This window comes from Rhinolophus ferrumequinum, chromosome 2 (genome assembly GCF_004115265.2).
Source record: "Rhinolophus ferrumequinum isolate MPI-CBG mRhiFer1 chromosome 2, mRhiFer1_v1.p, whole genome shotgun sequence".
NCBI lineage: Eukaryota > Metazoa > Chordata > Mammalia > Chiroptera > Rhinolophidae > Rhinolophus > Rhinolophus ferrumequinum.
This window is the reverse complement of record NC_046285.1, coordinates 21,149,658-21,171,924: the sequence shown is the minus strand read 5'-3', so window position 1 is coordinate 21,171,924 and position 22,267 is coordinate 21,149,658. Positions and strand designations below refer to the sequence as shown.

Sequence of the window (22,267 nt, the reverse complement as noted above, 5' to 3'; positions counted from 1 at the left end):
AAACATCACTCATGACTTGAACGAGGTCCAGGTAGCTTCCAGGCCAGATTCACCAGAAAATCTAGTGAATCCTCACTTTTTACATCTGGCAGCTAATTTCTAGTAAGAAAAAAAATCAAGAGTAAGATAAATGTGCCTTCAAGGTTCCAAAATGTCAGCCTCGTCTCATTCATTACTCTCTAGCACAAGGAGAACTGAAACCATTGAACAGGTCAAGGAGCTCCATGACTCCATCAGGTCAGCAGAGCTTACCTGTTCTTGGAGAAGGGGCTGCCCATGTAATAGGATGAGGGGATGTATGTGGAACCTGAGGCCCTCACCCCTGATTCTTGTCAGCATGCTGACAATTCTATCCTCAGAGAGGAACACTTTTGTGTCAATGCACTGAGGATTGCGACTGACCTCTTAGAAGGGGACATGTTGACAAAGCAACATCCCACATTAATTCTTCATCATGTGCCAGCTTGCCAAATACTAGTGCTTTGCAATTTTTCTATAAATTGGATACTGAAATAATTCCTGGGCGATTACACATTTTGGCACTGAACCAAACATTAGGTACTGACCCGAACATCACAAGTTATTAAAAGCCAAGGTATAAGTAGAAACCATGTATAGCTGCTTCCAAAGTCCTAATCTTATGAATACACCAGTTGGTGTCTTGATTGTGGTGCTGGGGGAAGGCGTGACAGTTGACGGAGCAAGAAATGATTCCTGCCTTTTGTAGGAGTTAGCCAAAGGGAGGGAGACGAATGTTGTTGGCAGAGGAAAGCATGCAGCTCTGGCATGAGAGGGGCTTTTTGTAGAAGCTCAAAATCCTGTATATCAAGAACCAGCGAAGGTGGTCTAGCTGGATCAGCGCAGGGCAATTCCAGTGTGACAGAAAATGCCCAGATACTGAGTTATGACTGTGCCAGCCCAAGGGTGATGGTAAGACATTGATGGGCTTTGCTTAAATTTACATTTTATGGAGCTGTCCCTAGATGCTATTTGGAGAATGGAAGAGAACAGGAAATTGAAATCAGGAAAACATATGAAGTAGCTATTGGAGAAATAGCCAATAGCGGAGATAATTTCTCCTCTGTATTTATTATCTTGCTAAGAACGGGATGAGACCCATTTTATGAATAGGAGAAAATTAACCTGATGACTTAACTCCAGGCAAATGTTAGATAAAGATTTAATTCTTGATGAAGCACAACATTCATCTTGTGTCCTATGCTCTTTCTACACTGGAGTGTGACACAGTTTGGTTTCCCAACGGTGAGCTGGAGCACCCCGTGGCATCAAAATGACATCACAAGAGCACTGTGTATTATTTTAATTATTTTCAGGGAAACACAACAGCATTTGTCAAACACCACATGAACTACTATCCAATGACAGTTCAAAGTTTCAACATTAGATAGCACCAAAATCCCCCTGCCATGATGCCATCACTTTGTGAATCTGGGATCTGGGTGTTTGTTATGATAAAAAGCAAGTACCACGTGGATATCAATATGCAACTCCTGTATACTTTTTCTGAAATCATATTTATTTTGACATTAGAAAAAGATATAAATGAGTTCTCTCTCTCTCTCTCTCTCTCTCTCTCTCTCTCTCTGTCTCTCTCTCTCTCTCTCTCTCTCTTTTTCCCATTTTGCTTTATTTTCAAGATCGTTTCCCTCTATCAATCCACCATCCACTAACTACTATCTTCCCTTGTCAGCGGAATGGTTATAAGCATATTTGGATATGCCTTAACATTTTTGATAGAGCAAAAGATCCACGGTCTGCATCTGGCCAATTAAATTATATTTAACCGTAACAATGTCATGTCATAATATTATGGATTCCCTTTTAAAATCAGGTAATTTGGCAACACTTGACCCATAGTATTCCCACATAACAATAATCAGCAGGAAACTCTTAGGGCTGCTCTGTTCTGAAGAAATTCTTTTCCACTCTGGCACAATTCCTACTAATTTACTTTACCTGGTTGATCCCAGTAGTCATTTGAGTTTGTACCAAATATAATGAGTTTTAAATTAGGGCTTCATTATTTAAGATACGAAGTTTTAGTATGTTTATGCCATCTATCTCTAAGTGATACAAAGGGGAGGTATTTCTACAGCTACTATACTGGTACTATTAATAGGTAGGATTAAAAAAAATATTCCATGTGTAACGGGCATTATTCTAAACATTTTGCATTTATTATCTCATTATACTCACAGCAATATTATAATCACAGGAATTCTATGAGGTAAATGTCCTTAATTTTTAATAACAGATATGTCAAAAATTATGAATATTCTCAAATTTTTACCCCACTTGCAAACTGGCAAGTTAATCTGGCACAATTTTACAGATGCTGGCAGAAGACATGAGACTTAGGCTAGAGAGAAAATAAGTTAATATTATTATATGGAAACTAGCATGAGTTTCAATTTGCTTTGGTTTCCCTTGTATTCCAAGTTCCATGGAGGCAACAAGTACACTAGTGGTTTCTGCTACACACAGTCAATTTTTCATCAGCTGAGGGACCCTTGAGGTAGGAGAAGCCCAATCTTTTATAATGGACTGTAAGAAAACTTGCTCCCCATTTGCCATTTGCCCTGGAGGGAGGCATTGTCTTCATTAAACTGGACAGTAAGTGTGCCCTCTACCAAGCAGGGATATCCTATCTCTATCTTCTAAGGCTGTGTACTAAACATATGTTCTTAAAGTGAATGACAAATGATCTTTTCACAATGGTCTGAGATAGAGAGGAGGGATAAAGAATAATGTATTATACTGCTTTAAACTTATTGTTTTTGAATAACATCTTAATTTTCTCACACTATATAATTATATCATAATAAATGTGATGGCAAATGATACCCAGAAAACCTGTTGTAGGTAACAGATGGGAGTGAGAACAAGGTTTCCCTAAAATTTAATGGAAACCTAAACTTTGAGAATAACGTAAGAAAACTTTGAAACACAATTTAAAAATCTCCCATTTATGAATCAACTTTGAACCAGTAGTTTCTAAATCTTCCTGTTCCAAAGAGCCTTAAAAACCATGGATTGTATTAGTCAACCTTAGACCTATGTATCAGAATCTCTAGGGGTAGTATTACAAATAGAGTTAAGGAATTTTAATTTTGGAAATTTCCCAAGGAGAATCTGACGTGCAAGCTTAAAGACAGCCTAGAGATCATGCAGCACTGAAGGGTGATCTCCAAGTAGGGAAGTGAGGCCTCTCACAACTGGACATGAGTCATGGTGACTTGTGTGTCACCTTCAGGAGGCACTGTGGAATCATGCTTGTACTTAAGAAAACACATCAACTTTCTTAACATAAATGAAGAAAGCAATACAACTTTCTACTACAAAAAAAGAGTGTTAACAAATAGTACACTATCCAAATAGCATTAATGAAAGGGGAGCTTAAAGAATAAGCATCACACATGTTAATTTAGAACTATAATAAAGAGTAACATTGATTCTTGTGGACTCAAGGGTTTGATCATTTGAAAGGTGTAAGTGGTAAAAGGGTATAGGCAGCTCACCAGGCAGATATAGGCTTGAAAGAATCTGTCCCTTCTTCATGTATGTATATCCTTACTTTGCATCCATGCTCCTGTGATTAATAATTATCCCAGGTGCTTTGCCATTAAGCAGGAAGTGCTCTGGATTGAATAAGGAATCCAAGATCCATCAATATTTGACATTCTTTTCCTCCTTAGTTGCTCATGCTGCCATCCACTCATATCTGTTCTTACCTTACTGATAAATCTTCCAATTTTCTTGGTCATTTTTTTCTCTCGTGTTCATGATTTTCTTCTCCAACCTAAATCCTATAATGATACTGGGAAATTCCAATATCCAAATGAAAGAGACATCCACACATCTACAAATGACTGTCCATCAATGACTTCCAAATTCATAACTTCAGACTACTACTAAATATTAATTTCTAGTGTAACATTACTTGGTTATTTAAAAACCTTTCTCATTTTGGGTGACCACTCACATGGCTACCCTCTGGGTCACTTCAGAATTTTGAATTCTGATATTCTTGTATCTGGCAACAAACTATACTTTTCCTAGATCTTATACTCCTTTCCTCCCATTCTCTGCTTCTCTTAAGTTCATCAGTGTTTTTCTAGTCCATCATCCCCCTTTTTAGATTAGAAACCCTCACTCTTCAGAACACTTGATCTCTTTCCTCCACTATACTTGACTAATTACAATGCCATTTCTTCTTCAGGCAAAAGATCTGTACATTCATTTATAACATAGGTTATTCGGAAATCTGACAGTAATCAGAAAACGCTGCAAATTTGCACTACTACAAATTCATGGTCTTCAACTTCAGATGAAGACTGAATTTTCTGTTAATTTTATATACTCTCACTGCATGATCTGAAGCGTGGGTTTCACCAACTCTATATACTAATGACTAGTTTGAACTCCAGATTTTTATATTCAACTATCTATTCAATATTTAATATCTACTTAAAGATATCAAATACACAACAAGCTCAACATGTTCAAAACAAATTCATAATTCTATTTCTACCATCAATGTTTCCTATCTCCATGAATGGCACCAGCATTCATTAAATTCCAGAGCATAAACTTTGGTGTCTTTCTCTTTTTAATTTGTACATTCTATTAAATTTGTGCTTCTCCTCTATGGTTTACCCTTCATCTATAGAAATGTCCGTCAAAAATCTGTATTTCTATCCTAGATGATATATCCTATGTCCTTGTTATGAAACATCTTCACTTTGTTATTGCAAAGGTATTTCAAACTCTACATGTATAAAATGGGACATATCACTCTTCCTACTAAAACTCCTATCTATCATATTCTTTATTTTGATAAAGTATGCCAAACACCTTGTAACCCATGCTAAAATCCTGGGAGGCATTCTTTGGTATTGCTCACTCTTGAAACTAAAACCTTTTCTTAATCACTTACAAAACCTGTTGATTTTACTTTTCCACAGCCCTGGAACCATTCTCTCTTCTCTAAGACTTTGGCCACTGACCTTTTTCAAATCCTCATCATTTATTACCTAGATATTGTCAATGTTTTCCTGCTATTCCTGTCTTCCTCAATCTTTCATCCATCATGCTAGTCCGGAGTGATCTTTCAAAGCTTAATCTAAATTTTCATCGTTTTACTTAAATAATTTCTCACTACTTCATGAATAAACTCTAAACTTTTAATTGTGACCTACCAAATTTCTTACAATCTGCTCTCTCCGTAGAATAACTGTTTATTGAATCAACAAATGCATGGGTGAATACAAGAAGATTGATTTTTCACTATCACACCTCTTTCATGTTTAATTTTAGCCAAGTTGAATGTGCAATGCTTTCTTTATATACTGTTGCTTTGCACATGCTCCCCTCCCCTTCACCTTTTACACATCCAATTCCTAGTGGTGTTTGCAGACATATATCTTGCAGATAAAAACAATACTGAAGGAAGTAGGAAAGCCCTATTCCCCAAGTTTGCAGAAAGAGTAAAATTGTACTGCTAGAAATGTCATAAAAGTGTCAAAATTTAGAAAATTAGCTGCAGAAATCATAAAACCTAAGTCGTGATTTTGTTTTATCACAGTATGAAAATAGAAGTTTTTTGAAACAGAAATGAAATATGTACATGCTACATCCAAGAACTATGTATGCATTTTTGCTTCTCTAATCCCATTTCTTAAGTATTTTGATTATGCTAAGGTTGTCCGTATCTGGTGGGATCATTCTATTAAGAAACCTCCTCCTCTTTCCTTTTCATTGTTGTCTGTCTCAGTGAAAAGCGGGCCTTGCTACTTAGCAAAATGTACTAGGCATTTTGAATGCCTAGTACAAAATAAAAGTTCAAATAAAATATTTACACAATAAGTTGATGATGAATCTGTGTTTTCTGAGGGACTGATTTCACTGGACTGATTGATATATTAATTTTCCTACTGACCAAAATGAAGACCAGACCATGACATTTGGTGACTATTTTGAAGTTCTGTCCCTACTAAGACACATTTCAAAGCTGTCTTATTTTCCTAGATGGCATGCTCATCTCATCTGCTAAAGGAAAGAAGAGTTCCCTAAAAGGTGCATGAAAAGCAAAAAGCTAAAGATGAGTTGTTTGAGGAATGTGAAAACATCACCTTTCCTCAGTTTTACAGTATTATATCCCAACGGCACTACTACATAAATTACTTATGACGTTAGTCAAGTATTAGTGGGGTAAAAAGTTAAATAGATTTAATTTAAAAAATAATGCTTTTTAAAAAAATTATTTGAGATTTTCTTAGAATATTAATGTTTTTCTTTTCTCTATTAAAAATAAAAAAGATTCCTGTCTCGTAGCAGCGTAGCAATTTGAGAAAAGGTTTTAAAGAAATAAACCAGTAATGAGAAACATATATTTGTAGTACTTTACAATTTCCAAACAGCTTCCACATTCATAGTTATGACCTCTCGTTTATAGATTATGGATAAATAATCAAGGAGATGTTGTTAAATTTAATGGGTCTAATAATAAAATTAAGTTTTAGTTATGCAAATAATACAATAAGCTTTCATTGAGAGTTCATTCTGGAGGCTTAAATTAATTCTTTACTCAAGCAGCTAGGTTTATGTTGCTTTATCTTCTTTGTGTCCCATAGAGCAAACTTTTAAAGTGATTCCCTTTAGTTTTTGAACACCTAAATGTTCAGGGGTAATTTAAAGAAAACAGGTTCATTTTAGAGCCAAACTGCATGGAGAGAAGAAAGTTACAGCCTTGACCTTGGATAGACTCTACAGAAGTCATTTAGGAGGGAAGACAAAACAATGATAGTTCTATACCGACCAATGTATCACTTAGCATTTCTGACAATAAGATGAGGCTTTCAGAGGAAGGATGAATGGGGTAGTAGAGAAAGTTATTAATAGTAAGAGTGATCAAGAAGTGTAAGGAACAGATTTTTAGAGGTATTATACTTAAGAATCCTTTATCTTGTTTTTAAGACTTAGCTAATGAATTGCTAAATCTAGGTGTTCAGGGAAAGCCAGTAAAATAACTAATCCCAATAATTTTTCAGATTTAAAAATGAGTTTCACACCAGGTTGGGGTAGGGATGTATAGAAAATAATGTATAAAATATATTTGACAAATTTTGTGAAGGAAACTCATAAAGTTTCTCAGACTATTTCAGAACAATAAAGTTTCAGGCAGACTGAGTCTGTTATCTATGTATTCTTAAAAGATTAGCAAGACCTCTACACATATATAGATGTTTTAACAAAAATATGTACAGTTGACATAATGTTTTTCTTGATTTGATTTTCTAAATTAACTGTTGTACTATTTGAAAGGAAACACAGTGTAGTAAATAGAATTATGTGTTTATGATTTTTAGTTCTAATTTTGAAACTACCTGTGTGATCATCAGTAAAATGAACAAATGGAAACTTCTAACCTGGAAAAGCCCTTACAAGTTTAATAATAGATTATTATTAGTGCCATAGTTTTAAAAACGATAAATTCTCAAATAATGATTCCCCCTAATTCAGATGAATAAGATCTCAATATTTTATTATTGAAAAACATTTCTTTCCTCCATTTACTCTTCCAAATCATGTTATTTGGACTAGATATAAAATTAGAAACTGTCAACCAATGTTGTTATATATACGAAAATAATACCTATTATGCATCACTGTGGAAGAAAAAAAATGATTCAAAACACTATGGTTTTAGGCCTGGTTATGACTTCCAATAATGTATGGTCATTAATCTTTTCTCTGGGATTCAATTTCCTCATCTAGAAAATGGGGGAGAAGTTAGTCTGCACGTCTCTGAAGGTTGTTTCTATCATTCTATGATTCCACTATTTTGTTAAACAATTCTAGATAAATGTAAAAATCATTCAGGAATATTGTGGCAGATAAACTTAGCATGGGATAAATATATCATTATATTATATTGAATGTTAGTTAAGCAAGAGTAAAGTGTTAAGTGATTTAATATTAGGTAGAAGATCATTTATATTACTGTCATAATTATAATTATGCAGATCTCTCATTTTATTTTTAAATCAATACTAATGTGACTTTAAAAAGAATAACATCAAAATAGGTATATTTTGTTACATATTGAATAGTGAATTATTGAGATATTTAGATCTTATAAAAATATGGACTTTTGATTAAATTACTCCATTGAATAAATATGTAAAACACTATTTTTCCACAATGTTCATTGGATCTCTTAATTGTCTTGGACAATTATTTATGTCCAATTCTTTTACAATGATTGCTGTCCTTCTATATTTTGAATATATACTTGGAACCATATACTTATCTATATTTAACTATGTTTCACTGTGGTTAAACTGTTGCTGAGTAAATGCAGAAACACTATGTAATTACAATTCTTATATATTTGGAGAAAGAAAATGACTCCTTTGTATTAGTCCTTCCATATTTGAAAATCATTTAAACTCAAGACGACATCAAAACAGACATGGAATTATCATCATTGACTTAGTGAGATAATCATGATAGAAAAGTGATAAAGAAAATACAAAATGGTATTTCACATGGACTATTTTTTGTATAAACAGTATATATACTTATATTTAAAATAAAATCTCTAAGATAATATTCCCATAATATAACAGTTTATCTCAATAGTATAAGATAAAGATCATCTTCCTTCCTTTATTTATTTATTTATTTATTTATTTATTTATTTAATTTCAAACTGTGATGAACTTGTTTAAAATGAGAAACATAGAAAAAAAATTAGTACGAAGCTAAGAAATTTTGAAATATAACAAATCAATGAGTAACAAGTCTGCCAAACCTTAAATGTGTTTAGATAATTTCCCAAACATTTCATAGAGTTCTTTAATTTACTGGAATTTAAATGTACTATTTTAATGAACCGAATTTAGTAATTGGTTGTTTTAAGCTGAGTAAGTGGCTTCATTAGGTTCATATACCAAAGATGAATATTAAGTTGCACTAATTAATGACAATGATACTATTTTAACATGAAAATGGTATCATTTGATATTAAAAAGCTCAAATTAAAAAAAAGATTAATTGAACAGCTTTAATATATTTTATAATAACAGCTCCCTCATATTTAGAAAATCACCCATATTATGACAATGATAGGAAATTTGAATCAATACTTGGTTTGATTAGTAAATTAATATAACCATTTTACAGATGGGGAAACTAGAGCTTAAGGCACAACTTACACATCATGCATCTGGGATCCAAACTAGATATTTCTGCTACTGGAGATCTTTTAAAGGCCTGTTAATATTGGGTGAGGAAAATTAGTTATAAAACAGATTACTTTTGTTTAAAAATTATGTTTCTTGTCCAGAGTAGGAAAATCCATATAGACGAAGTAGATTTGTGGTTGCCAAAGACTGGGATAAAAGAAGATTAAGAGTGACTGCTAAAGGGTATAGAGTTTCTTTTTGCAGTGATAAAAATGTTCTGGAATTAGATAGTAGTGACGGTTGCACACTCTGTGTGAATATATTAGGACTGTGCACTGAACTGTGCACTTTAAAAGAACAATTTTTTGAGTTTGTAAATTATATCTCACTAAAGTTATTTTAAAATTAAAAAAATATGTTTCTGATTTATTTGATAATTGATCTGATTCAACTAAATAATTAGAAATTTAAGTAAAACTATTTGTTTTATCCTACTCACTTCAAATCATATGACAAATACTTAAGTTATAGATTTCAAAGAGGAATTACATGATTTTATAGAATAGTCTATTTTTATATATATTGTCGCCTTCATCTATCAACTGCCAGTTAATTTCATTGATATTCACAAAAGAATAGTCATTTTATACTATATTGTTTTGATGATTAAGAAAATTGTTAATAATTATTATAAAAACAAATACATTGAGTATTGTGTGCAAGGCATTGTTTTTAAGCAAGTTAAATGTGTAACTATGTCTGATTTTAAAAACTATATTCTGAGGTTGATATTATTATTATTATTTACACATTTTCAATCAGGAAACTGAGGAACAGAGAGCTTAAGGAAGATCACAAAACTTACGTGTGGCAAAATGGAAAACAGAGCCCAGATGATAGGAGTCCAGAAGTCATGCTCTTCACCATTTTATTTTTCTATAACCATTTTAATTGAATCAAAATGGATAAATCTTAAATTACAACATAAAACAGTATCAGAAAGTTTAACCTTGGATTTGGCTACAAAGTAGCTGATCAGCTGAGACTTGGACTCAATTACAGAACTGTAAAAATGGACTATATGCTTTAGCTTTATGGACATCATATCTGAAACCCAATATTTATTTTACCACCATAATGTGAGGTTTTACAGATAGAACAATCTTTATGTATGTAAAGGTTTGTAAGAGAAAACACACACTGGAGTGAAATGAGTATGCAATTGGAGTGAGGGGAGAAGAGCTGGGCATTTGGCTGGGAAACCGTGACCCAAGTCCAAATATCACAATATTATCAGAGTCTAATAATTCATTTTTAATCTCTTAGGTTTTCAGAACATTCGAACATAAATGAGTTGGAAGTGTGGAATTATGCTAAGAAAATTACTCAAATCATTTTAAATGGCAAAGGGATTTTATCTACCAGCTCTGATTGAAAAATACCAGAAACTACACTGGTCCCTGAAATCCTAGTGAAGGACACAGATATGCAGATCATGTTTCATAGAATTCAACAGCTGAGAAACAAGTTGGAATGCACCTAGCCAAATGGAGTACAGAAAGATACATTGTCTTGCCTGAGATCATATGTCCAGAAGCCAAAGCTGGATGACACCGAAATATCCTGCCCCCAACAATTACTTTCAGTATTTCATACTAAGTCCATATATGACATTTTTTGTTAGCCCCGTAATACAATAATAATACACTGAGAATGTGCTGTATATCATTTTTATATTTTAGTAAATACTATGTCATTTTAAAAAATACTTTAAAAATCCCAGATTGATATATTATCATGGAAAAATCCTACATTGCTATATTGCCAATTATTGATTTGAGAAATTAGAAACATTGATATGAAGTAAAATGAACCAACTATTAGATCTTCCTCCTCATTTGTGGTTTTTCGTTAGTTTTTTTCTTTTGACTTGAACTTAAGATGGGATAAACCCGCATTTATCCTGGCAGGACTAAAAGAAAAGTATATGAGGATTTATTTTTACTTCCCTAAAATGACATTTTGGGATGCAGTGCTCAATTTCTAGCAAACTACAGGATAGGATATCTAGAAATATGAGAAAATTAGATTGTTATTCTTTTAAAAAACTATCCTAAAATCCCACTCTGAACAAAACTTCCTGGCCTGTCAGTGGTAAAGTGCCCAGGGACACAAAATGTAGCATAAACAGGTATACTCCAGACTGAAAACAAGCTGAATTGTTTTTATTTTAAATATTTCTTATCTGTCAACTTAACTGAATTAATATACACATACTTTAAAAACAACAAGGCAGACATATCATGTTATATATTAAAGACTGCTATTGCAGTTTCTCAATTCTTCTCTCAAGAAAATGATTTTCTTTTCTGTAAAGCTATTATCTCAAGACTGAAAATTATTTGTCTATATGACACTACAATTCCTTTAATAGAAAGTTAATAAGATATGTCATATTAGTTCCTTATTAATTTATGGCTAGATCATTTCTAGAACTTTTTTGTCCCCCGCCACCAAGAGTTTCAAAGCATTAATTCAAATAAAATAGTTTGCATGCATACAAGATGATTTGAGAATATTTCAAATGAGGCATCTCTCACTACTCAATGAATTAGATGGGTATTCCTCAAGCTAAGATTCAAAATGATTATCTCTTAGAAAGCGGGATCTTTAAATGATAAAAATAGATTTTTTTAAAGATTTTTAGTTGTGTGTTTTTTTTTGTTTTTTTTTTTTTGTATATAATAACAAAGCCAGTCCTATAAAGCTTCACAATCTGCCCTCTGCCATCTAGACTATTTGTCTCTTTTTAATTGTAGCCTGGACAGGGAAATTATATATTAAAGTGAATTGGGAGGGCTGCTGTTTTACCGCCTTTACTAGCTCCTTTACTAGTTTTCTATTACAGATTTGTCATATGTGTATTAGTGAGAGAAATGCAAAACTAAACTAAAATCTGTCCTCGATTCACCCTGAGGGACAAAATTAGATGACTTATTATAAACAAATTAGATGACATTCTGAATACATGTGTCTCTGCTGTTCATTTTCCTTTGGGTCCCTAAATCCATCCTCCATCCTTTTTTGCAGCGCTCTGTGCTTTGGGAGGCTGACTTCTCTGCACTTGCTTCACCCAGGTTCTTTGATCTCTGATTTTCAGTGGGATTCAGTTAATGGAAAGTTACCGGAAGGCAAGAGAAGAAAGAGGTCCAATATTGACCCCTCCTCCCCCAATCTTCCCACCTGATTGAGGTTTGGATACTGGCTGTGTCTTTCTTTGACTATTGCTCTTTTCAACCTACTCTTTTTCTATCTCCAGTCCTCGGACAGGGTAACCTCGTTCACTTGGTTTGGCCTTTCAGATCCAATGTTGATAAAGCACCTTGTTATTGAGAGTTCTCTCTACTGTTTCTCCATCCTTTATGAGTTCCTCAAACTCTGCCCATATTTCTGTGAAAATCTCTTTTAAATGACATTTTTAATAAACTCTTTAGCTATACCATTTCGAGACCACCATCAGTTCATGCTAATATCTGAGTAACACTTTATCTAAACTGGAAAAAAAAGTTTATACTCAATATTTAAAGAACATGACTTCAAGGAAGAAGAAGAAAAAAATGCATTAAGACCGCTGTAATTTATTCAGTTTAATACAGACTTCTTTAAAATACGTATCTTAATGAATCTAATCCAGTTTCTCATGTTAGTTCAAAGTAGCTTTCGTCTTCTCTATTGAAACACTCATTGATTAGCATTCTTTGCTTACTAGTGGGTTTAATAAAATAGCCCTGGGAATATTTGAGTTTATCTATGTTTCCGAAATGAAAAATTACCGGACTTAAATTAGGTATTTCCATTTATTATACTGAACACTTAGAACAAAATTCCCTTTACACTAATGTAATTCTTTAAACAATGTTAGTGAAGAAAGTTTAATTTCTGCTCTTACTCACCTGTTAGCGTTTATAGAAACTTTATTGACTCTTTTTAAATATTGCTGAACTCTAATTTTTAACTGTGAAACTGCTACAAATCATTGGTCTTGCAGTAGTTTAAACCAATGTCCTACTGGAACAATTGCTTTTTCTTAGTCATTTTTCTTAATAATTTAATAGAGACATTTCTTTACTTAAGAGTCAGTGCTATTGCAGCTTCAGTATAAGCAGTTCTGATACTAAAATTGCATCAATATTACATACATATTTGAGAAGTAATTCGGAAAAATCTGTCACCTTGCCTTGCAATCACCTCATTCACCACCCTGTGCATCAAGTAGCTTATAATTTTCTGGGCATAGGTTAATTTAAATGAGCACAGAAAGCAAAAGGGAGATTATTTGAAATTTAGAGAAATAAGTAACTACTGCATTATTGAAGCAAGAGATGTTTCAAAATATTGCAATTATCCAAGCACTTATTGCAAGTCCATGAACTCCCCAAAGTTAATAGATTATTAGATCCTTTCTTCTCAGAAATCATGCTTTGTGGCATTGGCTCTTATTTATTGTCCTGAAAGAAAGTTCCAGCTGAAGTCAAGGTCACCTTCAATCCCAAAGTTAGTATAATTAGTATCAATTCGGTGTTTCACCAAGTTAAGGTAGGTGGTTATTAACTGTATTTTTCATGTAGAGTGTCAAAAGTAGTAAGAGCAGGGCCAGCAATCATTTCAGCTTCAAAAGCACAGGTCATAAATTTAATTTGTTGGTTAGTAAGAAAGATACACTTTTAGTTTATTAATGATGTTTTAAAATAATTTTAAAGACGTTCTAGAAATACATGTATGCATATATGTAGGCCAAGTTTTTAAAATATAAAACAGATTATCAGCCTAATAGTGTTATTCATTTAGTCTTGATATTTTATAACTGATGGGCTTTCTGGAGTATAATAATTATGGGACAATTTTAATTTAATATTTATATGTCTATTATATAAAAGTGAATTAAAGAAAATAGCACAGTCTACTAGGGTACATTTTCTTTTCCTTCTTGGAGGTTGTTTGGCAGAAAATGTATATAATATTAGATTATATTAAATCTGGGATTATTATCATAAAATCAATGAAGACACTCCTACATTTGTACAAGTAAAAACAATATTAGTAGACCGTTCACTTAAAAGAAATGTAAACTAATAGAACAAAGGTTTCTTCTAAAATTGATCTAAGCCAAAGAAATAAACAAGCTTAAAATGAACCTCTTAAAAATGTTTGATGTTTTAAATTGCACAAGCCACAAGAGTGCCCTTAGAAAATAGAAGGGAGCAAAAATGTTCTGCTTCCCATCAGAGTGGTATTGGAAAGAAAATATGAATGCCAGTTTTCCTCAAATATTTCCCAAATGCCATAAAGAAATAGGTAAATATTTAAAGATTTACAAACTTTTCCAGAGTTCAACTTCATACAAGACACAGGCAAACACTCCATTTAGTTTTGGAAATGGTTCTGTAAAACAAGTGATACATATTTCTATTCCAAATAAGATCTACTAGAAGAGAAAGAACAACTTTAGCATCCTGTGCTCATGTAGAGTACCCTAATCTGAAACATTATCATTTTTCAAATGTGTGGGTCCATAGCTAACTGAAAGACCAAGAACTCCCCTCTGCATTCCCACCCATGTCCGTTCTGTAGCCACTCCCTTCCACATTGACAATACGGTACTTGTAAGTAAGGTTGAAAGTGCCTCCAACTGCAAAGCATATGTGTTGCTTGTTCTTTCCAAGTAAGAAGCATTTTTAGTATCCTATCTTCATTATGAACTATGTTTCACATATTTATTTTTAAAACTAGGTCAACTTTATATAATAATTATTGTTTTGCTTTTTTTCTTTTAAAGACTACTGGGAATTTTACTACCCTTAGAGCCCAAATGTGCAAACCTGTCTTTTGGCAGATAGGCAGGTCTCTTTATATAGACCATCTGGAGACTAAATTATTACTTGATTTTTGTCGAGTGAAAAAAGAAACAAAAACATACTGACACTTAATTTTTAAAATCTTACAATACCATGCAAATTGTGTTTTATTACCACCAATAAAACCAGAAACATTTTTAATTGCTAAACACTCATAATATAAGCTCATAAAGAACTTCTTGATTTGCACATTTTGGGATTTAACTGTGTCAAGATGATATATTTTACAATTGCAAACGCTCTGTTTGAGTGTTTTTATAGTGACTAACTCAGAGCTATAATTATTTTGCTCCATTCATTCTTTCTCAGCGCTGGTTTTCTTTTTCTTTTGTTCTGATAAATGTTTCTGTATCTCTTTGTATTCTATTTTTTAAAGTGTCTATTTCAAAAGGGAACAAGAGTATACATTAATGAAACCAAATAAAAATAAAATAAAGATAGAGGAGTTTCTTTTGACATGAAGGAAATAGAGAATAGAAGAACAGGCCAGATCATTATTGTTCTTAACTTGAATTAATTAGATGTTTTAGACAGTGGTTTGAAATGCACATGTATACATTTTGTGTTTATTTTACTTTAGTTTATTGTATTTTGAAGCTGGGGAAATAAAATAATAATTGAAATAAAGGAACCTGTACATAAGCTACTATTTAATAATCAACATTTTAGGTCATTGTAATTCATTAAAAATGCCCATATTAAATATGAGTAGAATTTTTAAAATTCATCTCAATTTCTCTATGCTGACACAAAGTAAATACTTCAGCAACTTTTATGTTCATTTGATATAGCCTCACTTTTCATACATGGTTTTTTTACAAGTCACTAAGTTTCAAAAAATCTTTAAAGAAGGAAAGTAGTTATGTATAAACATCTTTCAAACAGCAATATTTTAGAATCATTCTTAATAATCAAACAGGTCCCTAAGTTCATTTACATTCTAATAATTAAGTTATATGATTCATATGATTTAAAAATACAATGGCAGCATCTGGGCTAAAAATTATGGGCCTATAATTCTAGACTGGAGCTATATTCATTCTAGATGAATATATTCATTCTAGATGCTAAAATTCATCTTATTCTATATGGACGATTTAAAATATTTCACTTAATATTACATTTTTAAACATAAGCAACAAAATTAGTTTGCAATTTAATTGTGAAGAATTGAATACCTGTAGTGTACTTGACATTAAACTTTTGATTGCCAAGGAATCCATTGCAAAAGACATCCACATTGAATAAACATTGCCAGCAGTATGATATAGTTACTAGCAAAGCAATCAGATAACTACAATTCCCCACCTGTGAAGCTGCCTCTTTCAGAAAGCTCTGGGTAACCTAGATAACTGATTGATTTAAATCATTTCCTTCTACCTTCCAACACCTTAATTCTCGTTCTTGCTCTTTTGTTTGAAATCTGCCAATAAAAAGTGAACCCATATAATCAATAATGTTGTAAAGATTTTGTAGGGTATCCGATGGATAACTTGTCTTATTAGAGAGTCCACTTCATGGATGGTGTACACTGACCACTGCAGTGCCTACCTGAAGCTGAAGCTGAATAATGGTGAATGCCAACTATATTTTGATATATATATATATATATATATATATATATATATATATATATAGTCATAGGATGTGGAGTGCTACATGGAGAATGGAGTCAATGGAATTGTAAGGGCTATATACAATGTCAGAGAGGTGGTGGGTTGTAACTGTCTGACTATTACATTGTTTTGTTCGGAAACTAATAAAAAAAGTGAACCCACAAAACCACAGACACCCCACCCTTGGACCCTAATAAAGGCAGAGTCTCAGGTCTGTGTGTGCTCTCTCTTAGTACTACCTGTGATCTCACTGTGTGACCCTCCAGGACCTGTAAGAAATTTTGTTCATCATTGTTCCTTGATGGTTTCTAACTGACGTACATCCTGCGATCACAAGAATCAGAAGGGCCGGTCCAGACATGACACTGACCGTGGGTGGAGGAAATGTATGCGGGGTTCTTACAAGTAATAGGGACCCAGGTGCGTGCCTCAGGCATTTTAACCAAGAGCATCACTATTGATAACATGAAACAACACAACAGCACCCATTTCTATTTTTTGCGAGTTTGGTCATTATTACTACAGTTGTAGATAGTTTGAAAACGGTATATTTCCTTAAATGAAAAAAAACAAAAAGGTCCTTCATTTTTGTTTAGCAGTGCCATTCTGAAATAAGTTCCCACTGCAATTAACCTCATTATAACCAATAAATTGACAGAGACTACTAGACAAATTATGTAATTTTATTAATAGAAAATTATTTCACTATTTCAAACTCTGGGGTAAAACCAAATCTATATTTGAACCAAGAATTCATTTGGATTTTTAAATATATTGCATAAACAATTTCATCATCACTTTTAGGATTTTTTTCTCCCTATCTGATATATTGAAATGCATGAAGTATTTGAACATAATCTTAGTTTTAGGAAAGGGAGTATACCGGCTATATATCTTCTCTCCATATCTATTACTTTTAGAGCAGTCACAGTCTTACAGAGGTAGAAACAGATAGCACATTAGGAGTTTAGGAGTTCTTCTGCCTTGATAAGTATAAAAGATTCAGTTTTTCATATTAAATTTAAAAATTATGATAGATATATCCACTGATATATGTCACCCTGTCTTATATATGTTTCTTGAATTTTCAATACATTTATAGAACTTGTAAAATGAGGGTACTGCTAAAGATTCCTAGATTATGACATAGTTATTATGAAATTAAAATTACATGATATGATAAAAATAGAAATTATTTTCAAATTAAATACACCACGCTAAAATAATATTAATACTAGAAATCACATTAGGTCATTTGGAACTATTTTATAAATGGTTATACTTAACTCATTGAAATTTATCACAATGACCTAAAAAAAAAAAAACACACAAACATTCATGAGAAAGAGAGAGAGAGAAAGAGAGAGAGAGAGAGAGAGAGAGAGAGAAAGAGAGAGAGAGAGAGAGACTCTTTTGAATGATAGGGCTAATCAGGACACTAGTCTTAAAATACTGCAATTTCCAAAAGCATAAATTAAAATGTGTTGGTACAATGGTCTTCTGTAATGAAAATAAAATAGGAGAGCTATAAAATCTTCAGATTTTAGATATATGATATAAATCCAGAATACTATAACATGAAAAGTTTATAAACTGTTATATTCAAAGATAGATGATATATAAGTTCCATATGCGCTACACCATTTCTATCCAATTTTTTCATATCATCAATTCAAAATTGGTTTGAAACGAAAAAGTAGTCAGTCCACTAACACCAAAGAATTTTACCAGGATTAAAACTGTAATTACTATAGGAAAAAAGATATACCATTTCATTAATTACACTATGCAACTACATGCAAACATATTTGTTTTACTAAAAAGAAATGAGGAATAATCCTGTTATGCACTGAGTGCTGATTATGCTTACAGAACCCTAGATATTATCCAATTCTCAAGACAACCTGGGAATTAAGTACTGCTAGTAAGTGTTTCTCATCTTTTCTGATGAAAATGCTGAGGCTCAATTTGGTTCACTGTCCAAGACCAAAGACCTTGCAACAGATAAACCAAAACTCACACCCAAGAAGCCTCCAGGAGGGCTCACTGTTCTCCACCTTTCCATGATTGCTCAAGCTTGCTCTCCTCTCTGTGTTCTAACATCTTATTTGTAACAAATTACTACAATTGCTAACTTCTCTTGCATGCGGTTGAAGCTCTCTTCCTCCAAACAGTGATGTATCTCACATACAAACTGAAGAGAAGTGCAAATTCTCAAGGTTATAACTGACAATTTGAGTAATTTCTTTTGCTCTATTTCATCTTGATTTTAATATAGCCACAGCTGTGATTCTTTACATTTATTTTAAATTGGATATTTATCATATCTTAGGATGGAAAACTCAGAAATAATAGTAGTGGTGAAAGAGTGTCAATGGAGATATGAGCAGTGATGCATTTGTGGTCATTTATTAAATAGATAAATGTTATAGTTTATAAAATTTGAAGAAATGCCATTTAAACTTAATAAAATCAAATTTAGTTAGTTTACTTCAGGTTTTTGAAGGAGAGAGTGATGAAACAAGTAAACTTATAAATACTCTGCAAGCTGAAAATATTTAGTTATCTTTAGTTTTCAGCTTTTCTTAGCGAACATATTTTTATTATATCTTTTAACCATAATTTTGAAACATCTTTCACTAGTTTATGAATAAATGAATTCCAATTAAAATAAAATTGCATCTGAAAGCTGTAATTTAATAGGTAATGCACAATAAAGGGAATATCACATAGCAACTTAAAAAGTACAAAGTATAAAATTCCTAACAATGTTTATGTACTGACTGACTCCCTCACTCGCTCAATTATGAACTAGAGCATCAATCATGTAGGCGAGCTTTGTGATGTTCTTTAGTCCTCAATTGTTGAAGATAAGAGGGAAAAAGGACTGACATTTAATGTCAATGCTACTATTTTTGTTACATAAAATAGATACTATAGATTGACTAATCTACAAAATACATTTTTCTTTCTACATATCTTGGTGCCATTTGAAAAATATTATGTTTTACCTGTTGAGTAAAAAAATGAGTAAATGTTATATGTTGTGTGTGTGTGTGTGTGTGTGTGTGTGTGTTTCTTTAAGGTTTGCTTATGTGTTCCTTTGAGAGAAAGATGAATCCTTTTAACATTTTAAAAGTCCATGGTGTAAAGTTCACAAAACATCTTAGGAAACCTATAAAAAAGTAAATTTACTTCAAAAAGTAGAAAATTGATTTCATTTTAAAAGGCTGGGTAAAATGCAATAGTAAGACATTACTTAAGATACAATACAAAAGAATGTTGTTCAACACTTCACCTTGAAAGAAAACACTTTTATCTTATTTTGGGAGGAAATGCATTAATTTAATTGCAGTGAGTTTAGATACAATATCTTCAGTTTCCTTAATTTTAGGGCCTGGCATAGTTCCATATATATATATAGCAGGTACTCAATATTTGTTGAAGAAGGAATGAATAATCGATTATTGGGCTATAAAATAACATTTTAAATCAATATGTCTCCCTCCATTTTTATCAAAGTGATTTGTCTGCACTGTCAGAACAACATTATCATCAAGAATTTGTTAGTATATAATAATTACATTTTATTTGAATTGCTGTTTAAAAAATTCTGTGAAAAAAAATAATAAATTAAAACAAAGTAGAACTTTAGATATTTTTCATTTCATATACTATCTCAAAGCATATTTACTGTTTTCTCCAACTTTATTACATTCATCCCATCTTTACATAAATTGTTTTAAGAAAGAGCTGTAAACTTTCTCACATGTAGATTTAGCTCAAATACAATTTGTTTACTAAACCCAAAATAAACCTAGGTATTTTAGAGAAAGTTTTATTGCTACTATCATCAAATTTTAGCTATAATATAACTAACATGATTTTGTACAATATAACTGACATGATTATTAAAAATGAGCAATTATCAGATATTATTAAAATTATGGGGACAAGAGAAAAATACTATGATAACCATTAAGTAAAAGCTGGGAACTCAACTTAATATTGGGAAATAATAAAAATTCCAAGAAAAACAGTCTAATTGAACAATCTTTACAAGTTAAGGAAAATAACTCTAAGTTGGTCTTTGGTACAATTTTAATTAAATATATATTAATGTAAAGTCCGCATGATTTCACGTTAAGTTGTTAAGTTGAACACATATTAGTGTAGCCAACGTGACAAAAAACAGGTATAAGAAGCAGAAAAAGACAGACTTAAATAGAACAAGTTATCTCTGAACATTGTTCATGCAGAAATAAAGTTTAAAATGTGCTCTTTTTTAAAACTGAGTTTTTCAAAAAACTTTTTATTTCTTCATTATCACTAACCACTTAATAACTGCTCAGGGATGCTTTTTTTATATTCCTGAACCATAACATAGTTATTTTTTTTGCCCTTAAGTATTACTTTCATTTCTTTAAGGTCACTGTCCTTAGGGCAAGAATGTTTATTTATAAACTGATATCAGAAATTATTTATGGAGCCAAATATCTATTTCTGTCATCCCAGAGATATCTAGAACATTTGCTTTTAGAATGTTCTGTTAGTAGAATTAAGTGGATCCACTCAGCAAATCACTTCAGGATAACATGCTGAAAATTAGAGTTCTATGTTTTTATATAGTTTATAAACAACCCCATGGATTATGTCAATTTTAGAACAAATTCAGCACTGTAGTTATTTTAATCTGGTTGCTGAGGAATAGCCAAGTCATGAACATTAAACTAGGATCTTAAAAAAAAAAGCTATCTCTGTATCCTTGGACATCTTATTTGTTTGTATTTACAAGGCAAGACTAAAACACAGTGCCCCATGTTCATATTTTAAATTTGCTCAATGTTGCAGAACTCCAACTATTTTTAACCTATATTCTGGAATATTTTCATAGTAGTCATAAGTGACACTAAAAAAATAAAATCTACCATCTTGTTTCATATTCTATTTCAATAATCCTCATTGATAGTGATTTAAGTGACTTAATTACTTCTTATGATTAAGTAAAATTAGATCTCACTTTTTTTCTACCCTTTAAGAAAAATCTCTTTAAAAGCTCCATTTAATGTGTTCTCCAGGCCATAACAAAGAAGCATACTGTACCTCTTATGTTGCTGGTTGTTGCAGATGTGGTTGGGCTGGTTGTTATGGCTACAGTGGTTGTGACTGTTGCAGTGGTAAGGGAGGGGATGATAGTAGTGGGAAGCAAAGTGTTGGGAACATCTGGTGAGTGGAAAAAAACAAAATATAAAACAAAATCATATCATGCAAACAAAAGAGAAACACAAATGATTCAAATTATAAATACATATATCTTATTTAACTTTAACAGACTTAAACAGATTATCAGCTACAAAGCTGGCTGTGTCACACAGTTCTTGTCATTTTCTGTTCACTTCCTTTTCATGCTTCTACACAAAGCAAAAACTTGGAGCAATGGTTGACAATAAACAGACTGTTCACAATATTGAGAGTGAAATTTAAAATGACAAGAATTCATTTGTTCACTGAGTCATTTAAAAAGTTT

At 32.1% G+C, this 22,267-nt stretch overlaps 1 protein-coding gene across 3 annotated transcripts in view; it reads right to left on the bottom strand.

The window, feature by feature from the left end:
• Positions 1-22,267, bottom strand: part of CADM2 (cell adhesion molecule 2) — a 1,072,141-nt gene that overhangs the window by 49,980 nt on the left and 999,894 nt on the right. For 2 of the 3 annotated variants that reach the window (XM_033131946.1, XM_033131956.1), the window contains one exon: positions 21,844-21,963. The exons of the other annotated variant lie outside the window; for it this stretch is intronic. In XM_033131946.1, the coding sequence (XP_032987837.1) occupies positions 21,844-21,963 (120 nt within the window). The remainder of the gene's footprint in view (positions 1-21,843; positions 21,964-22,267) is intronic. 3 annotated transcript variants of the gene reach the window in all.